At 47.8% G+C, this 20,988-nt stretch overlaps 1 protein-coding gene across 1 annotated transcript in view; it reads left to right on the top strand.

Moving 5' to 3' along the window:
- Positions 1-19,157, top strand: part of plxna3 (plexin A3) — a 92,281-nt gene extending 73,124 nt beyond the window's left edge. The window contains 25 exon segments of the mRNA XM_030424228.1: positions 425-615; positions 774-922; positions 1,013-1,133; positions 1,357-1,493; positions 1,601-1,771; positions 1,882-1,975; positions 2,286-2,405; positions 2,848-2,967; positions 3,155-3,298; positions 5,026-5,260; positions 5,850-5,992; positions 6,752-6,907; positions 7,108-7,208; positions 7,336-7,402; positions 7,656-7,802; positions 7,896-8,055; positions 8,166-8,269; positions 9,129-9,143; positions 9,145-9,226; positions 9,312-9,389; positions 9,531-9,643; positions 9,923-10,092; positions 10,176-10,388; positions 10,732-10,882; positions 11,110-19,157. Of these exon segments, the coding sequence (XP_030280088.1) occupies positions 425-615; positions 774-922; positions 1,013-1,133; positions 1,357-1,493; positions 1,601-1,771; positions 1,882-1,975; positions 2,286-2,405; positions 2,848-2,967; positions 3,155-3,298; positions 5,026-5,260; positions 5,850-5,992; positions 6,752-6,907; positions 7,108-7,208; positions 7,336-7,402; positions 7,656-7,802; positions 7,896-8,055; positions 8,166-8,269; positions 9,129-9,143; positions 9,145-9,226; positions 9,312-9,389; positions 9,531-9,643; positions 9,923-10,092; positions 10,176-10,388; positions 10,732-10,882; positions 11,110-11,205 (3,278 nt within the window). The 3' untranslated portion in view covers positions 11,206-19,157.
- Positions 19,158-20,988: the final 1,831 nt, after the last annotated feature.

Raw genomic sequence — 20,988 nt, 5'->3', positions numbered from 1 at the left:
TCTCATCTGAAGCTTTTTGTATTTAATAATCATCATTTTATTGGTCTATCAGATAAACGACAGTTTTAAACAACATTACAAAATAGTCAAATGTTGATTTAATATTTAAACGTTAACTTTATTTAAGCAGCACGTTTCCACAGACAGCAGGACAGAGCAGCAGCATGTTGTCTCATCAGCTGATGTTTCACTGTTTCCTTCATGCAGTAAATCATTTTGTATCCAGGTAATAAAAGAGAAACTGGATCAATAACAAGAAAGAAGAAACAAAATAAAGAGATATTTGGAGTGTTGATGAATAAAACAAACAACCTTTAGTACTTTTTATAATGAATGTTTGATCAATATAACATCAATTAAAGCTATCAGGGTGTGTTCTGGTTCTGTTGGTGTGTCTGACCCGGTCCCTGCTTGTGTCCGTCAGCGCTGCTGTATAAGTGCGAGGCTCAGCGCTCCAGCTGTGGTCAGTGCCTCAAAGCTCCCGCAGCCTTTGAATGCGGCTGGTGTGCCGAAACCAGGAAGTGTCTCCTGCGGCAGCACTGTCCTTCACCGGACCAGAACTGGATGCACCACGGCCGACACAACCTGCGCTGCAGCCACCCGCGGATCACCAAGGTAGGGAATCAAACCCGCAGCCTCGTCATCGCCGAGGGTCGATGACCAGAGCTCAGCTGTAGATCTGAGACAGCTGTCCGGCACATGATGACCTGATCAGTGTAATCAAACATCAATAAGTGATCAATAATAATGATGAGACTCTGTCCTCCCTGCAGATCGACCCTCTGACCGGGCCGAGGGAGGGCGGGACCCGGGTCACCATCGAGGGGGAGAACCTGGGTCTGCAGGTGAAGGAGATCGCTCACGTCCAGGTGGCTGGAGTCCGCTGCAACCCCGTCCCCTCGCAGTACATCAGCGCCGAGAGGTCAGTCCGTGTTCACGAGTGGGTCAGAACATGTGACCCAACATGTCTGTGGTGTGTGCTGACTGTGTGTGTGTGTGTGTGTGTGTGCAGGATCGTGTGCGACATGGCCGAGGCTCTCCTCCCTCACTCTCCAGGCGGTCCCGTGGAGCTCTGCATCGGCGTCTGCAGCGCCGAGTATCGGACCCTCTCCACACAGACGTACTCCTTCGTGGTGAGTGTGTTCAGCCCACTGCAGCACGAAGCTGTTTAAAGGCTCATGCTGCAACTTTATTATCACCAAGGCAACAAGGACAAACAATATTCACTGGTGTCCTGTCCCTCCTCCTCCTCTCCTCCTCCTCCTCCTCCTCCTCCTCCTCTTCCTCCTCTTCCTCCTCCTCCTCCTCCTCTTCCTCCTCCTCCTCCTCCTCCTCCTCCTCCTCTTCCTCCTCCAGAGCCCGAGTTTCGCTCGTGTCCGTCCAGAGAAGGGGCCTGTTTCTGGGGGAACCAGACTGACGGTGACGGGTCGACACCTGGACGCCGGCAGCACCGTCACCGTCTATATTGATAAGGAGGAGTGTCTGTTCGTCAAGTCAGTTCCTCCTGAAATCACCAGTTTTCATTCTTGTGATTAAATTTAATTAATATCTCTGAACAAACGAGCAGCCAGTCACTGATCACCCCCCCCCTCTCTACCAGACGGACCAATCGGGAAATCATCTGCATAACTCCCGCCTCTCCGACGGGTTCTGGCCCCGCCTCCATCCGTCTGATGATCGACAAGGCCGAGGTGACGAGCTCGGACACCAAATACATCTACACCGAGGACCCGACCATCACCAGCATCGAACCCAACTGGACCATCCTCAAGTGAGTCCTCCAGAGCCACAGCCTCCTCAGAAGTACTGTGATAATCAATCAGAGTATTGATCTGTAACCTGTGTGTGTGTGTGTGTGTGTGTGTGTGTGTGTGTGTGCAGTGGCAGCACAGTGATAACGGTGACAGGAACCAACCTGTTGACCATCCAGGAGCCCAAAGTCAGAGCCAAGTACGGAGGAGTGGAGACCAACAATGTGAGAACAAACTCTGCAGATCCGTGTTGGATCACTTCCTGCCAGAACTCAGAACTTTTCCACTTCATGTCAGGATTTACACAACATAACAGTCAGTGAAAGATGAGCCTTTAAGTCTTTGAAATGTTGAGATGTGTTTGTAGTGGAAGTCTTCAGATAAAAGAGGTTTTAAGCTGATCTCTGGTCAGTTAAAGCAACATAAAAATGAACCCAGGATTAAAATGAATACACAAATGTTCCTGCTGCTGCGACCAGGTGAGAACAGAGGAGGGAAACAGTCCACTGCTCTGACCCTTTTCTCTCTCCGTAGTTCTGTACTGTGGTCAACGACAGCACCATGACGTGTTTGGCTCCAGGTTTGGTTTACGGTAAGCCGAACCCACCAGAGGGGGCGCTGCGGCCCGACGAGTTCGGCTTCATCTTTGACCAGGTAACACACACACACACACACACACGCACACACACACACACTCTCACACACACACACACACACACACTGCAGCTGTTTGAACTGATCCAACTGAACCAGAAACACAACAGCACCAGACTCCCTTAACAAATGTGTCAGTTTAGTGAGTTGTTGAGTTGGAGACACTTTATAAACTCTGTGAAACTCTGTCTCTGACTCATTCTGCATTATTTGGACCTTCTTGTTCATTCAGCAAATGTTCTACATGAACTTCTTTCTGTCTGTGAGTAGAAACATGGAGTCTGTTTGGACCGAGTGCTGACAGATGTTGGCACCAGGTGTGATCGGGTCTCTGCAGTATTAGTTGTAGTATTCAGTCCTGCGCTGGTTCAGTCGGTCGTTTCTGAAGTATGTTTATGTTCTTGTTGTATTGATATGATATAAATGTTCTGGTCCGGTCCAGGTGTCCTCTCTGCTGGTCCTGAACTCCACCCCCTTCACTCACTACCCCAACCCGACCTTTGACCCCCTGGGGAACTCTGGGATCCTGGAGGTCAAACCAGGATCACCCATCATCCTGAAGGTGAGATACAAAGACAGGAAGTAGAGAAGAAGAGAGGTGAAGTAACTAAGTACTGTACTGGCATAAAGAGTACTTTCAGTCGTGGTACTCGGCAGGACTGTACTTGTAACAGAGTATGTTTACATTGTAGTATTACTTCTTTAACTGAAGTACACGATGTGAGTATTTGTACTGCGTCTGGTTTCAGGGTAAGAACCTGATCCCGCCGGCGCCGGGCAACAACCGCCTCAACTACACGGTTCTGATCGGAGAGGCTCCGTGCCTGCTGACCGTGTCAGAGAACCAGCTGCTCTGTGATTCGCCGGATCTCACCGGAGAACAGCGAGTCCTGGTGAGTGACAGGATCTTAGCCCCGCCCACTTTCTTACCACTGTCACCAATAACTGAAAGAGGGATGAGAGGAGGAGAGGACAGGAAACAAGGAAAGGAGAGGAAACAGGAGAGGAGGAGAGGAGAGGAAACAAGGAAAGGAGAGGACAGGAAACAAGGAAAGGAGAGGAAACAGGAGAGGAGAGGAGAGGAAACAGGAGAGGAGAGGAGAGGAAACAAGGAAAGGAGAGGAAACAGGAGAGGAGGAGAGGAGAGGAGAGGAAAACAAGGAAAGGAGAGGAAACAGGAGAGGAGGAGAGAGGAAACAAGGAAAGGAGAGGAAACAGGAGAGGAGGAGAGGAGAGGAGAGGAAACAAGGAAAGGAGAGGAAACAGGAGAGGAGGAGAGGAGAGGAGAGGAGAGGAAACAAGGAAAGGAGAGGAAACAGGAGAGGAGGAGAGGAGAGGAAACAAGGAAAGGAGAGGAAACAGGACAGGAGGAGAGGAGAGGAGAGGAGAGGGAAACAAGGGAAAGGAGAGGAAACAGGAGAGGAGAGGAGAGGAAACAAGGAAAGGAGAGGAAACAGGAGAGGAGAGGAGAGGAAACAGGAGAGGAGAGGACAGGAAACAAGGGAAAGGAGAGGAAACAGGAGAGGAGAGGAGAGGAGGAGAGGAGAGGAAACAAGGAAAGGAGAGGAAACAGGAGAGTAGAGGAGAGGAGGAAACAGGATAGGAGAGGAACAGGAGAGGAGAGGAGGAGAGGACAGGAAACATGGAAAGGAGAGGAAAACAGGAGAGGAGAGGAAACAGGAGAGGAGAGGAGAGGAGGAGAGGACAGGAAACAAGGAAAGGAGAGGAGGAGAGGAGAGGAGAGGAAACAAGGAGAGGACAGGAAACAAGGAAAGGAGAGGAAACAGGAGAGGAGAGGAGAGGAGGAGAGGACAGGAAACAGGAGAGGAGGAGAGGAAAACAGGAGAGGAGAGGAAACAAGGAAAGGAGAGGAAACAGGAGAGGAGGAGGAAACAGGAGAGGAGAGGAGAGGAAACAGGAGAGGAGAGGAAACAGGAGAGGAGAGGAGGAAACAGGAGAGGAGGAGAGGAGAGGAGAGGAAACAAGGAAAGGAGAGGAAACAGGAGAGGAGAGGAAACAGGAGGGAGAGGAGAGAGAGGAAAAAGGAGAGGAGAGGAAACAGGAGAGGAGGAGAGGAGAGGAAACAGGAGAGGAGAGGAAACAGGAGAGGAGAGGAAACAGGAGAGGAGAGGAGAGGAACAGGAGAGGAGAGGGGCGGGGGGTCCTTTGTAAAGGTGAAAGTCATTAAGTGCAGCCGCAGGGAGTTATGGGTAATTGGTCTGATGTCACAGATCAGAGGGTGACACACACACACACACACACACACGTTCAAAGTGAATGTAATGTTTCTAGCAGACAGTCTATTGATACATTATTAAAGCTATCGTTCAGTAATCAATACAGGATGTTTCATCATCATCAGCTCATCTTCATCATTTATTCATCAGATCGTTCATTCGAGCTTTCATCTGTTTTACAGTCGATGTTTATAAACGCTTGAATAAAACATTAACTATTATTAATAAACATAAAATGTAATGTGTGTGTGTGTGTGTGTGTTGTTTCATGATGAGTCTTAATTTAAGTTTCACTACGAGATGTTGGACCTGTTCTGTGTCTCAGTCGTGGAGGAGTCCAGAACATAATGACACCAGGATGTTGCTGCTGTCTCTCTCTGCAGATCCTGGTCGGGGGTCTGGAGTACTCCCCCGGAACGCTCCACATCTACTCCGACAGCGCCCTGACCCTGCCCGCCATCATCGGTATCGGAGCGGGCGGCGGCGTGCTGCTCATAGCGATCATCGCCGTGCTGATCGCCTACAAGAGGAAGACCCGCGACGCCGACCGCACGCTGAAACGCCTCCAGCTGCAGATGGACAACCTGGAGAGCCGGGTGGCGCTGGAGTGCAAGGAGGGTACGTCCCGGACAAAGACCCTGAACCCTGAACCCTGACCCGTCTGTTCCCTCAGAACCACGTCTCAGTCACAGAACGTCCTGAACTTCATCAGATCAAAACGGTGTTAGCATCAAGCTAGCATCGGTAATCTCAGTTTCCCGGATCGTAACAGCTGCTGTTCCTGTTAGCTTCCTCAGGACTCAGCCGGGTCAGGACTCAGCCGGGTCAGGACTCAGCCGGGTCAGGACTCAGTCGGGTCAGGACTCAGCCGGGTCAGGACTCAGTCAGCTGTCAGTATTTTAACCCTAAGATCAGAGTTTAATTGAACCGTATTGACGAGGTCAGCTGATTCAGTAATATCTTTATTAACATGATAACGAGCCGAGGTCAGACGAAGCGGATGATTAATCTTCTCTGATTTTGAGGCGTTGAGAGTGAAGTTCAGAGTTATATTTCATCCATGTTGGCGTCTCTGTGAACCCACACAGAGAGGGGTGTTATGGGTAATCGTAGACATTGTATGGGCCTGCAAGCTGATGCAAATAAATGAAGATAGGACATGTTGATGGTTGAGTCTCAGAGTGTTTAACGTCCTCGCTCTCTTCAGCCTTCGCAGAGCTGCAGACGGACATCCAGGAGCTGACCAACGACATGGACGGGGTGAAGATTCCCTTCCTGGAGTATCGGACCTACACCATGAGAGTCATGTTCCCCGGGATAGAAGAGCACCCGGTCCTCAAAGAGCTCGACGTACGTACATCACACACACGCGTCTCACCTCATCATCGGCAGAACAAACACCAGGAACCTTCCAGAAATAGTCTGAGCTGCTTTTAAAGGTCTGCAGCAGAACAGAACCAGCCTCCGCCGTCTCTCCGGCGTCTGGGCCTCCACGCAGCTTTAATTAAGCAAACCCAGCAGGAAGCTGGGAGCCGCTGAGCCTCTGTTCTCTGAATTAGATTTTCTCAGATCCTAATAACTAGGTGTGGAAGTAGATCAGTCTCTGGGTGGAAGGATTTCATGAATTGGCTGCGAGACGGCAGAGAAAGTTTCTTTGTCTGCAGCTGTGCTGTCAGCGGAGGCTCGGAGCTCCAGAGGTTTAATCCAGTCTGTTGTTTCATGTTGTCCCGGTTTACAATCATCTCTCTGAAAGTTAGAGTTCATATTACATCAGATACGCAGAGCTGTGAGACCCGACCGAGCTGGAACCCTTCACCTGTCCCCCCGCCGCTACTCTTCACATGTTTCACTGTAAAAATAACCTGTGAATGAAATAACGAAGCTTTCAGATCAATACAGTGAAGGAACGAGACGGGAGCTCCTCTGAGACGCCAAACATGGCCGAGAGCTTTATTTCTCACTGTGACGGTGAAACGGAGTCGATACAGATACTGACTGTGTGTGTGTGCGTGTGTGTGCGCGTGTGTGTGTGTGTGTGTGTGTGTGTGTGTGTGTGTGTGTGTGTGTGTGTGTGTGTGTGTGTGTGTGTGTGTGTGTGTGTGTGTGCAGTCTCCAGCTAACGTGGAGAAAGCTCTGCGTCTCTTCAGTCAGTTACTGAACAACAAGATGTTCCTGCTGACCTTCATCCACACGCTGGAGGCTCAGAGGTCGTTCTCCATGAGGGACCGCGGGAACGTCGCCTCGCTGCTGATGGCGGCGCTGCAGGTACGTGACATCACACAGCTGATCGATACACGTGTACCTGTTAGAACGCAGCTCTGAGGTCACATGGATGAGAGTTCTTCAGTCTGAGGTCAACAAGAGTTTTGACTCTCTGACCTGCTGTCAGTGTTTCACACGTGTGCAGGTGTTATCAGCTGGCTCACAGCAGGTAAACATGACTCCTTTCACACCTGTGTGTTCAGGGTCGGATGGAGTACGCCACCGTGGTGCTGAAACAGCTGCTGGCCGACCTGATCGAGAAGAACCTGGAGAACAGAAACCATCCCAAGCTGCTGCTGAGGAGGTCAGTACGTCCACAGGTAGAGACCTGGACCAGGACAAACACCGGACCGCTGACCTTTAACCCCTGTGTGTGTGTGTGTGTGTGTGTGTGTGTGTGTGTGTGTGTGTGTGTGTGTGTGTGTGTGCAGGACCGAGTCTGTTGCTGAGAAGATGCTGACGAACTGGTTCACCTTCCTGCTGCATCGCTTCCTCAAGGTAACCTCATCATCCCTCCTTCCCTCCTTCCTTCCTTCTTCGTCTCCCTAATTGACCTCGTTAAGCTCGTCCTCGTCAGTCTGACTGTGACCAATCAGATCAGGGCTGCTGTTGATTTATTCATAGGAAATTAAGGGGATTGGTTAAATCCTGCTGCTGAGGAGTTTTCAGGATTAAACTGTGTTAATAAAGGATTCAGATCTGACCTGTCTGTCTCTACCTGTCTGTCTCTACCTGTCTGTCTGTCTGTCAGGAGTGTGCAGGTGAGCCTCTCTTCATGCTGTACTGTGCCATAAAGCAGCAGATGGAGAAAGGGCCGATCGACGCCATCACCGGAGAAGCTCGCTACTCTCTGAGTGAAGACAAACTCATCAGACAGCAGATCGACTACAAACAGCTGGTAACACACACACACACACACACACACACACACACACACACACACACACTCAGTGTGATAAAGCACAGAAAGATGACGCTCTCTCTCTCTCAGACTCTGATGTGTATCCCTCCGGAGGGCGAGGCGGGGACGGAGGTGCCGGTGAAGGTGTTGAACTGCGACACGGTGACTCAGGTGAAAGACAAGCTGCTGGACGCCGTCTATAAAGGGATCCCGTTCTCTCAGAGACCTCAGGCCGACGACATGGACCTCGGTGAGTGTTCACAACACACACACGACTCTGTTGGGGATTAATCATGCTGAGGGGAGCCGTGATGACATCAGAGAAACACGCTGAGCGCCTGTTTGTGTTTGTGTTGTCAGAGTGGCGTCAGGGCCGACTGACCCGGATCATCCTGCAGGACGAAGACGTGACCACCAAGATCGAGAGCGACTGGAAGAGACTGAACACACTGGCACACTACCAGGTACAATAATGAAATTCTGTCTTTGTAAGTGCACATATAATACACACAGTAAATCTAAACACAGTGCAGATGAATGTTCAGATGTAATTACTGTAGTGAAGCAGCTGAACACTGACAGTCTGATGATCTCTGACTTACTGATGTCTCCTGTTTCTGTTTCTGCTCCGGCTGGACAGCAAACGTCTTCTATTCTTTAAGAACATCGAACAAACATAAAAGAAAACTACTCGCAGTAAATCTTGTAAATAATACCAAACATGAAGTGATGTTCTGGCTCAGCTCGGTGGGTCCACAGGTCCGTCTGTTGCTGAGCTGCAGGAGCACGTCGCTGCACAGGAGACTCAGAACCTTCTGACAGAACGTGGACCCAGGATGTCTTTTCACTGTAAACACATGTAAACACACAGGAAATCCTTCTGTAGTCAATGTAAACATCTGACAGGATGCTGATATGATTTTCATCTTCACATTGACGCGTGTGAGCGCCGAGCATCGATAGTGTTATGAGGGTCGAAGAGTCGCAGGCATCGCGGGCTGTGGTCTTATCAGAGTCCGCTGCTCTGGATCCAAAACCAGCTCTTTGTTTCTCCACTGCTGATGAAAGTATTTCTGTCACGGGCCGAACATGTCTCTGAGCGCTGCGTCTGCATGTGGCTGCGCTCGCTCGTCCTCCTGATGTCAGACTCCAGACGATTAAAAGCTCTAAACGTGACGACGCTGTGAGATCCTGCAGCGTCAGCCTCAGTCCGAGCCCTGGTTCTTTATCAGGCCCGGCTGTGACACGTGTGGACCTGATAAGAATCTAACTGAATGGATAATTAGTCGGCTGATTGATGGACGTGTTGCTCTTTGTTGCTAGGTAACTGACGGCTCCCTTGGTGGCGCTGGTCCAGAAGCAGGTTTCTGCCTACAACATCGCCAACTCCTTCACATTCACCAGATCACTGAGCAGATACGGTACGACACACACACACACACACACAGACACACACACACACACACACACAGTAAATCTCACTGACGTCTCTCTTTGTGTCTTCAGAGTCGTTACTTCGAACGTCCAGCAGTCCAGACAGTCTACGATCCAGAGCTCCGATGATCACCCCGGACCAGGAGACAGGTACTGAAGCAGCAGCAGTAACAGCAGAAGTTGTAGTAGTTGTGTGTAGTATACAGTGTACTGTGTGTAGTATACAGTGTACTGTGTGTAGTATACAGTGTACTGTGTGTACTTTACTGTCTGTGTGTCTTCTGCTCTCAGGAACTAAACTGTGGCACCTGGTGAAGAATCACGAGCACAGTGATCAGAGAGAAGGAGACCGAGGCAGCAAGATGGTTTCTGAGATCTACCTGACCAGACTGCTGGCTACCAAGGTAACACACACACACACACACACACACACACACACACACACACCCCCTTTAGTTCCTTTCTTCTGTCTACTGTTAACTTTCAAAATAAGAGAGAGAGAGAGCGATTTCACAGTTACATTAGAGTCAAAGTTATCACAGTTCATCTTAAACAAATGTTGTATCCGTCCTGCACCTGTCGAGGGATTAAAGTCCAGACCAGAGTGTTGGACTGAAGGACGGTGACGTCTAGAAGAGGCTGCTAAATGTTCTGATCACATGCTTTGGTCTTCCCTCCACCAGGGGACGCTGCAGAAGTTTGTGGACGACCTGTTTGAGACGGTGTTCAGCACCGCCCACCGAGGCTCTGCTCTCCCATTGGCTATCAAATACATGTTCGACTTCCTGGACGAGCAGGCTGACAAACGGCAGATCAGCGACCCGGATGTCCGACACACCTGGAAGAGCAACTGGTGAGAGAGACATCCAGACTTCATCATGACATCAGGCAGGAAATAGTTTGAGGGTGACACGTGTGTTCTCTGTGTGTCTGCAGCCTTCCTCTCAGGTTCTGGGTGAACGTCATAAAGAATCCTCAGTTTGTGTTCGACATCCATAAGAGCAGCATCACCGACGCATGTCTGTCCGTCGTCGCTCAGACCTTCATGGACTCCTGCTCGACGTCCGAACACCGGCTGGGCAAAGACTCTCCGTCCAACAAGCTGCTCTACGCTAAAGACATCCCCAACTACAAGAGTTGGGTGGAGAGGTAGCAAACATGCTAACTAGCTTAAATACCACAAAACACAACAACAACAACAACAGCGTTGAGTAGTAACAAGTAGAGCTGCAACAATTAATCAATTAGCTGTCAAGTATTAGATTAATCAGCAACTATTTTGAGTGTCAATGTTTTCTGATGTCAGTTTGTTAAATGTGAATATTTTCTGGTTTGTTTCCTCGTCTGCGACAGTAAACAGAAGTTCTTTTACAAAACGAGACAGTTGAAGACGAACTGCTGATCGAAACATTTTTAACATTTGTGACATTTTATAAACCGAATTGAGAAAATAACCAACAGATTAATCAATAATAACAATAATGTCCTGCAGGTACTACAGGGATATCTCCAAGATGCCCAGCATCAGCGATCAGGACATGGACGCCTACCTGGTGGAACAGTCCCGTCTCCACGGCAACGAATTCAACACGCTGAGCGCGCTCAGTGAGCTCTACTTCTACATCAACAAATACAAGGAAGAGGTGAGAGGGGTTGAAGTTAAAGACATTAAATAGTAAACACACTAACTGGCCTCCGTGTCCGGACCGGATCGCAGCCTAATGTCCATCTGGTGTCTCACTCGTTAACTACGTCCTTCATCAGCTCTGGATGAAACGATGTGTCTCATTCATCAATGACCTCGCTGAATTGATTAAATGATGTCATACTTGTGTTAGTCTGATATGATTTCCGTCCTCTGTCTCTGCAGATCCTGACGGCGTTGGATCGAGATGGGTACTGTCGCAAACACAAACTGAGGCACAAACTGGAGCAAGCCATCAACCTGATGTCTGGAAGCAGCTGAGAGGAGGCGAAGGACGAGCTGGACTGATGGACCGATGGACTGATGGATGGATGGATGGATGGGGGATGGGGAGGAAGAATGGGGGAGGGGGATGTGAGGGCATTTTGTTTTTCTGAACTGTGCGAACAGTCAGCTGAACTTCTCAGTGTTGGACCGAACCGACAGCCACAGCTCCGGCCGTTAAACAATCAATCCATCACCAATTTATGCGTCAGTTGATCGATTGATTGATTTGAAGACTGAATGACTGACTGGCTGGGACCCCGACTACCTCCATTTGGTGGGATTTGGGGCAGAAAATCAGTTTCCAAACCGATTTGGATACATTTACAACTCCACTTCAGTGTGGAGTCGTTCTCGGGGGAAAATGGAACCTTCTCGATGAATCTGTCGGTTTGGATTTGGATTTAAACTCACTGCAGGTTCAAGCAGGGATCAAAACTAGGGGGCGTGGCTGTGGAGGTGAGGATGAAGACTGAGTCAGGTTTCACCAAACAATGGATGTGGATCGATCGACCTGACTTCAGGACTCACAGCTGGTTTGGAGCTGTGAAGATGCTGCGTTGAAGAGCAAAAGGTCAAGTCAAGTTCCCGTCAAAGCTGCAGACTCGTCCTGGTTTGAAGGACCAAGAATCGAGGCTGATGGTCAGAGGGTCGTGTGAGAGCCTCATGTAGTGGAGATGAATCCAGGCTGAATATCAAAAGGTCACGTCGATGCTCAACGACCACGGAAGTCTCTTTGCTGATGTCGTTATCTCGGGCCTCGCCTCGAGTCCTTCGCCTTGTACCGAAGGATTCACTGTTAGAAGTTCAGGTCGAGCTTTAAGGAAGAAAGCGTCAAAGCCAACCCTGAACGAGTGTGCGAATGATTCAGGAGGTTGTTTCAAGCTTTAACGAAGGAGACAAAAACAAAAAAACTGATGTCGCAAAAACTGATGACTTGACTTTTCCCTGAAGTCGGTGCTTCGTCACGGAAGACGTGGAATTTGACTTGACCTCAGGCTGTTCGAGCCGCAGCAGGATCAAGAAGATTCAAAGTTGCTGTTTTAAATAACCACTCAATGTTTTTTCTCTGGACAATCACTCTGTACCACAGCACACTGAGCCTGATGCCTACTGACCGACCAGAACCTGTGTCCATTAACCCGTCTCCTCCCACCATCTTCTCCTTTCCCTCCATCCTCAGACTTTCACCTCCTACTTTGTTTTTCCCATTCTGTCTCCTTCTCTGTCTTCTCCTCTCTGTCCTTCCTCGTTTCTTTTTCACTCCACTTTCTATTCTCCTCCTCCCCCTCAACCCTGCTCCGTCATTGGTCAGTCATGCTGGCCTCTGGCCATCTTATTGGCCAGGAAGACTCTTTAGTAATGTACTGCCCGACCAATCAAGACTGTGGAATTCGCCAGAATCGTCAAACAGAAATGAATCCAGAATTAAGTTTTTAATACATTCCAGCACAGGCACACAGGCGACGTCTGTACAGAAGCAGGTTGACTCGCTCCTTTTTCAGGAAGTGAAGAGCTTCAGAAATCGGACTGACCGGCATTTTTCAGGACCAGAACGATCGGGAGACGGAGTTCTGGATTCAGCACCAGTTGGTAAACTTTGAACTGGTTGGTGCAGATCGCTTTATTGTCGGACCTTGCACATACGCCCACATACAGCCATGCTTTACAGCGCCATGCTAACCGTGCCCAGGGGGAAATACTGTGCAGAGCTACAAGCCCAGTGCCATGTAAAGACCGGACCGGATCGCGTCAGAACTGGACCGGACTTGGACCAAACCCGGGTCAAAAACAACCTGGAATTGAGTTGTGACCGGACCGGACTCAAGAACTTTTCAGACTTGTGGCCATAATTGTAAACAACAAAAAAGAAAGATAATAATAATAATAATGATGATGATAAAGTATAAAAGTTAAAAAAAAGAAAACAAAAAGAAGGAAAAAAAGAAATATTGAGATGTTAACATGTAATAAGAACTTTGTGGATTTGACAGTTTGGATTTTAAGGAGCTGAACTTGTATAAAGCTGAACATTATGCTACATCAGTGTGAGGAGACGGAGAGAGAGAGCCAAGAGACGGGGCGACGGATCCAACCAAACCGACCCCGTCCTCACATCACCGGACCGGACCAGAGTAAACCGCGTCGGACCGGATTTAACCGGACTGAACAAATCTGTTCTGCTTTGAACCTGCAGGAGCTGAACTGGACGGAACCTCTGCTCCGTGTGTCGAAAGTGTAAAAACAAACAGAACGTTTCGGCACTTTTTTGCCAAACTGGATGTTTGAACAGAACCAGAGGGCGTGTGTGAGACGGAGGGCGGCCCGGAGGTTTGGGTGGTGTTAGCAGGGGGTAAAATGTTGCATGTGTAGCTTCAGATGGAGTTTTTATCTTGATGAGCTCTTGTTGTGCCTCCTAAAGGAGAATGAAGGAGCTTTCACACCGGCTCAGTCTTAAGATCCAAATATATCAGTCTGCCTCCAGATCTCAGGTGCAGACGGAGGAGTTGGACCTCCAACTCAAACAACTGAAGCCGGTGTGAAACGCTCTCAGCCTCTGTGTGAAAGATGGTAAATCTTGGATGGAGGCAGAGCTGCACCCCCTAACAGCCTCCTGTTTCCTGTGGTAGAACATTTTCACTCTGCACAGTTGGGTCGAGTTGTTCTGAAGTCGGTTCTGTGCACACAGTAAAGGTCAATATGTCAGAGTTTTAGTTTAAAAGATTAAAAAATTAAAGCCCCATGAAAACATGTAGAAATATCAGTTTGGACGTTTCGTCTGTTGTTAGCATGCTAACGTTTCTGAGCAGAGTCAGCTGATACGACCGCTAGCTGCACAGCTAACTGAGCCGACGGCAGCTACAGTTAGCATCAGTTAGCGGAGATGTTTGGATTCTTAGATACTGAACCTTTAAAAACAATTAAACACAAAGACACATTTAAAAATCAGAAAACAGTTTCCTCCCGTTTGATGAAACATGGACCGGAACCATCTTCAGTTAGCGTGTTTAAAGCACCTTCAGGTCCGTCGGCCCGCCGTGTGCTGTGAAGATGTTCTGCCACAGCTGAAGCGTCTCTCTTTTGGCTCTCTGTGATGCCATAAAGCTACGAAGCACCTTTTTATTTTCTTGCTGTTGTTTCACTGTCGTTTGAAAAACTGGGGCCAAAAGGACCCGAGAGGAGGAAGAGGAGGAGGAGGAGGAAGAGGAGGAGGAGGAGGAGGAGGAGGAGGAGGAGGAGGAAGGGTCCTGATTAAAGACTGCCTTTTAGATGAATCATTTTAGAACAGGGAGGGAAGCCACTACCATACACATACCACTGTTCATCCAATGTGTGTGTGTGTGTGTGTGTGTGTGTGTGTGTGTGTGTGCTGCTGCGGTGGAAACTCAGCCGTTAAATCACTGATCGTATCTGCAGCTCAATTAAAACTCTTTTTCTTTGCGGTGGCAGCGTGTAAATCGGCCGATCAGAATCTCCAACACTCGTCACATCTCCGATCAAAGATCTGATCAGACCTCCGATCAGATCTTAGATCGCCCTTTAAACTCAAAGTCAGCCATGAAAACATAAATTGAGTTAAATTCAACTGCGTCCTCTTTAATTGTGTCCTCGTCGCCATTTTGACCAGAATTTACCTTTTTTGTCAGTGAGATAAGATGGGAGGAGTTTCTGTCAGCAAGGAGGAAGAGGAGGAGGAGGAGGAGGAGGAGATGTAAGCAAATCCTTAGAGGAGAATGTAAAGGCAGGGAAAGGATGATGCATAGACAGTGTAGAGGAGGAAACGCTCGCTGCATGCTGAGGAGGAGGAAGAGGAACGAGGAGGGTCCACCGTGCAAACAGATGAAGAAAAGGAAACCTGATGTTCTTTAAATGCAGAGAGGATAAATAAATGTTAGAGTAGATGGCACGAGGATCAGGATGAAAGAGGAGGTCAGAATCTGGAGAAGGAGGAGGAGGAGGAGGAGGAGGAGGAGGGATGAAGGAGACTCTGGTTGAATACTGAGAGCAGGCGAGACGGAGAATACTGATCAGGGAGAAAAAGACTGAGGCAACGTCATCCATCAAACCAGCTGAGGGAAGAAAAGGTCTGTGAGAGGAGGAAACACTCCCAGTGCAGAGAGATGAAGAGGAGGAGGAGGAGGAGGAGGTTCAGTTCTGATCCAGGACTGCTGATCTCGGGCCTGGATGAGGGAAACCGAACATTTCAGGCAGAAGTAAAAAATACAAATCAATGTTTTTAAGAAACAACATGAGGCCAAAACAAAAAAACACTGTAATCATGTTTTTTAGTTGAATTTGAAACATCAGGTCAGGTGACGACAGGTCTCAGGTGCAGGTGAGGCTGTGAGCACACCTGTCCACCTGTAGGACACAGAGGCAGGAGGAATCATGTTGATGACGTCTGGAGGTTTTCTTCATGTAACTGTTCTTGATTCTCTGACTTCCTGTAACGTCACGATGAATGCTGTTAAATCAGAGACGTCCTCCTCGCGCTGCTCCTGGTGGCCGGGAGACATAAAGACAAAGTGCCTTCTGTCAAATCAAAAACAAGTGAAGCAAACGTCCAACACTGGACCTGTCCTCCAGAGGAGAACCGACAGCGTTCGTTGTTGAAGTGATTAAAACCTCCACTGGACAAATCACGACTAGTTTGCATCAGATCCACCATGAACACCTCGTTTCTGCAGTTTTTACTCCCCGAGTGTCGAACGAAACGATTTCTTTAGAGAAGCTAATATCTCCGTTTCTACGTCCACCTGAAGCGCTTCAGACCGATAATTCATGCAGACGGGAGCTGATGATCAGGATCCATGTTCAGCTTTATTCAGATTATTGTTTTCTGCGACAGTAATTCAGTTCAGTGGCTCTGACGCAACACCCAGGCTAGCTAGAGGAGCTAGCAGCTAAAGTAATCAATTACATGTAGTGGAGTGAAAGTAAGAAGCATCAGAACTGAACTACTGAAGCAAAATACCTCAGATTGTATTTGAGTAAATTGTAGTTGCTTACTTTGATTGTGTTAATTAAGTTTTTCCTTTAAATGAAGTCAGAGCTGGTTTCTTTAATCATAGCGACAATATTTATGTTGAGCTTTCACTCGGTGGCGTTTCAGAAAACAGAAGTTTAGTTGGGAGGACTTCAACACGTACCGACTGTCTATGGTTGGGTCGCTGCTGGTTTCAAGATTCTGTGCGGCTGCTTGTGTTCAGACGACGTTTGAGAATCAGGAACTTTAGTTAATTAATCGATTTAAAAAGTTTCTGTTGGAACTTTTTCAACGTGACATAAGAGAAGGTTGAGCTCCGGTCGTCAGGAGTCACATCGACACGAGCGTCTGACAAACCGCTCTGAGCCACCGGGGGCAGCACGGAGCATGTTTTCATCTCCAGATCTGTCCTGGATCTCCAGAACCTGAACCTCCAGAATCTGAACCTCCAGAATTTAGACCTCCAGAGTCAGAACCTCCAGAATCTGAGAGTCAGAGGGAGGAGGGTGAACGAGGACACAGAGGAGAAGAAAACCGTCCAAAAAATTTATATTCAGATGATTTCCACTGTGGCAGCGACCGGCTAGTGTGTGTGTTTGTTTGTTTCAGTGTGACACGCACACACACACACACACACACACACACACAGCTCACAGTTGTAACCTCCTTCAGCGGTGAGATATTTATTGATTACTTTATTGTTTTCTTTCTTTTAATTTATTTTTTCTGATGAGTTTTATTTATTGTGGGAGGACGAACACGTTTTTATCAGTTTGTACAGCGTTAAAGAGACGCACACACACACACGCACACACACACGCACACATGCACACACACACACGCACACACACACACACACACACGTGCACACACACTCCTCCATGTTCAGGCTGAGAAACGACCGCCGACTGTGCGACGCTGACTCGTTCTAATCAGATGAAATTAAAAAGATTTAATTTTGATTCAGACGAAACCTTTCAGTTAAATCTGTCGATCAATCAGAAGCTGTGATCCTGAGTGACGGACGGGTTCTGGTCGGTCGTTTCCCATCCTGTCCTCGTTTGTCCAACAACTGAGGCGGACAGATCGATCGGTTCGATTGATTATAAATCATCCATCAGACTCATGAACAGTCGAGGAGTCGTTTGAATCTTCTGACTCTTAATAATCCAGACGATGGTTCCAGGAGCTGGGGGCGGGGCCAAACGGCGCTGATCCACACTGATCAACTGGACTGACAGAAAGAAGGTGTTGAGCTGATGTCAGGATCATTGATCCACCGGCCTCAAGTGGTTTTGAAATATCACTTTGGAAATAAACTGGACTTTATGTGGTCCGGCGCCGCTCGCTGGGTATTTGAGTTCAGATTCTGTTGGTGATCAGCGAGAGTCTCAGTAGAACTGGGTCACAGCAGCGCCGCTCGTTAACAACCAGAGTTGCCCTGATCTCCCAGAAACCAATCAGAGCTGACTGCCCCCCCTCCCGCACTAAGCCCCTCCCACCCATGCAGACTCCTAACAGATGGTTGGCCGACTGACAGACGAGTCGAGCCGACAGCCAATCCCAGCGGGCTTCATTGTACCATAGCAACAGCAAATCACTGGACCCCCCGCTGAGCGTGACGGGGGTCGATGTCTTTATTGTACCATAATATGATTATTATTACTACGATTATAATAATTATTATTCTGAGCCGGTGCTTCTCGGCTGCTGTCGGATCAGGACCTTCAAATCAACTTTATCCGACCGCACTTTCCTGAACAAAGTCTTGGATTTTAAACACGATGCCAACAAGAACTCCCGCAGCTCGCCAAGTTGTTTCCTGTTCGGGCCTCGTCCGGGTCCACAGCCACCAGACGAGAAGCACCGCTCACACTGGATCTTGTGTCTTAGTTCAGGATGGGATTGTTCATTCAGGCGGCGCCTCAGGTGTCGGGTCGCGAGGCTTCATGACGCTTTTTCTAAACACGATACGATGAGTCGCTGTGATGTCACGAATGGATGTCGTGTAGTGGACGCAGAAGAAGAAGACGCTTATTGTTTGAACGAACCCAGAACTGATCCGAGAGAAACCCGCCTGCACCCGACGTGTTTAAATTAAAGTTCAAATAATCAAATGTCCCGACCCGAGAGATCTGAGGACAGGTGGTACCGATCGGATCCAAGGATTACTGTGAGCAGAGACAGACAGAAGTCCACTGGAGAGCGTCAATGTTCATTAGTAAAGTCCAAGTGACGTCCTCAGAACCTTGATTCTGGCTCTCCAGTGGACTTTTCAACGTCGTCCAAGACATTAAAAAGATTTCTCTATTCGCTGTTTCTGCTCAGTGATCAACAAAACCGCTCAGAATGATCCAGGATGAATAATTAGATCCTGCTCGGTTCAGAATCTCAGATATTGGGAACCCGAGTTCTCCTGACGAGACGTACCCGTCACGTTACTGCAGGAATCTTTTTATCTTTACCTCCTTTTTTCATCCGCACGTTTAAAAACTGTTTTGAATCTTCAGCAGCTCGTCGCTCTCGTCAGAACGCTGCTCACCAGACGTCTCGCCCGACTCATCACATCGATGTTCGTCCACTACCGACATGTATGCGATGACAACACAGTGCTCAGATCCTCCCACGCCGCTAATGAAGCCTCGTGATCCGCCTCCCGCTGCAGCACGGCGCCGCCGCTCATTCACTCTGCCTGGAAAACTTCTTTTCACTGCGAATGCAGAAACACACGTCGCCTTGATGCAGTGCTTTCCAGGATGTAGTCAGGGCCCATTTTTTGATACCATTTGCCATTGCCTTGTTTTAATTTTTTATTTTTGCTGAGTTAAAATGTAATGATGATGATGATGATGATGAATCTTCTTCATGTAATAGCCTGTGTCAGTTTTTATACCATTGCCATTGCCTTCTGCTGAGTTTGTATATTTGTGTGATTTCACTAAAGTGTAATGGAAAAGTTGGACTCCGTGTCGGTGTGTTTGTTTTCATGTAACACAATATCCCTTCAAATATGAAATATCAACTATAAGAGCTTCAGCAGTATGAAGACGTGACAGAGGACGTGTTGTACTGACAGAGTTTGAACGCCTCACTCGATATCGGCTCGTCTGTAGGGGACCACCGTCAGCTGGCAAGGGTACAGACTAATTAATGGAGAACAATGATCCAGGCTCTGCAGAGCTTATCAGTTACAACAAAAGAGCCGTTATCTCAGGAGACAAACCAGGAAGTACTCTGGACCAAAATACACCAGACAGACATAAAATCATCATTAACGTCCCACAGTTTAATTGTGAAGCTCTTCATGTGTTAAAACAGTTAGCGGTCGATCAGTTTATAGAAAACCTGGATAGTAATTGTGCAGTAAGACTCTTAGTGGTGGAGACGTTTCAGTCATGTGACCGTGATGTCGTCTGTTTGTAGCCTAGCATTAGCTTCTTACTGCTACACAGTTAATTTAGCTTCATCTGTGGAGATTATCTGGATGAACAGAACCTGGAAGGATCAGAAACTTCAGATTATTGTCTGTGATAATCTAAATTAAAAACAGTCTTTTAGTGGAGAGAACCAGAGCGATGCTAACTGCAGTTAGCTACAATAACATAACATAACATAACAGAATGGATGTTGTATGGTTCATATTTATAGACACAAACATGAATGATACAGAGACAAAACGGCTGCTGAAGATGTTTTAAACTGATTTCAGATGTCAGACTTCATCGTCCTGTGAGCTGCGTCTTCAGTCGAGTTCTAAGAACAGAGATTATATGTTTTAAGACAATACCTTAATACGTATAGCAGATGTGAGTGTTTAATGTGTCAAACGTTACAGAGTTCTTTATATTTATTTTATAAAACCACGTCAATGAGACATTTATGAATGTTTCAGGACTCTAAAATAATTTATTATTTATTTATTATTATTAATTACAGATTAAAAATAAAATCAAGTTTCAACAGAAGTTTCTGAGACTGAAAGAAGAGAAATCATCCTCTAGTTGATCACCTGTCAATCAGTGTGACATCACAACCAATCAGTCCAGTGTCCTGGTACGAGGTGGGCGGGGCTAATCGCTGGTTTGTGTCTGATCTCCAGCTCGTTAACGAGACGAGCTGCAGAGAAACAAACGAGCTCTGATACAGATTTGATTTGATTACAGCTGTGTGTGTGTGTGTGTGTGTGTGTGTGTGTGTGTGTGTGTGTGTAAAGCCCTGACTCAGACTGTGCTGCCAGTTAACCAGCTGCCCAGTCAGCATCTACAGGTGTCTCACACACACACACACACACACACACACACACAGCCACTCTCCCAAATTAACTGTTAATCATAAACGCTAAAAAGCGATGAGTCATGAGTTTCCTCGTTCCTCTGCTGCTCATAGCTTCACACACACACACACACACACACACACACACACACACACTGTGGGTGGTCTCAGTAATCACTCTTCAGTCAGCTCGTTTCATTCTGCTGATGTTTGTTCGAGTCGAGAGACTTTTAGATCAAAATATCGTCTGGTTCTGTTCAGTTCTGACAGTCAGGTGATTAAATGGACTTTTTAATGTCGGCGCGTCGGTTTTGAATCTTATGAATCATGTTTCAGTGCAGAACAACTTGACACACACCTGTTCGATGTTTGACTGATCAGCAGGATGTGACTGTGGCTAAATTCGCCTCACATATCCCAGGAGTCTTTGTCCGCCCAAAAAAGAAGAAAAAAGAAGAAAAAAGAGAAAAAATGGCGACACCGCGTGGCATAGATCGTCACTTTCGCGGGCCTGGAGCGGC

The sequence above is a fragment of the Sparus aurata genome, chromosome 7 (assembly GCF_900880675.1).
Source record: "Sparus aurata chromosome 7, fSpaAur1.1, whole genome shotgun sequence".
In the NCBI taxonomy this organism is placed as follows: Eukaryota; Metazoa; Chordata; class Actinopteri; order Spariformes; family Sparidae; genus Sparus; species Sparus aurata.
The sequence above is the reverse complement of the archived record's forward strand: the minus strand, read 5'-3'. Positions and strand labels throughout refer to the sequence as shown.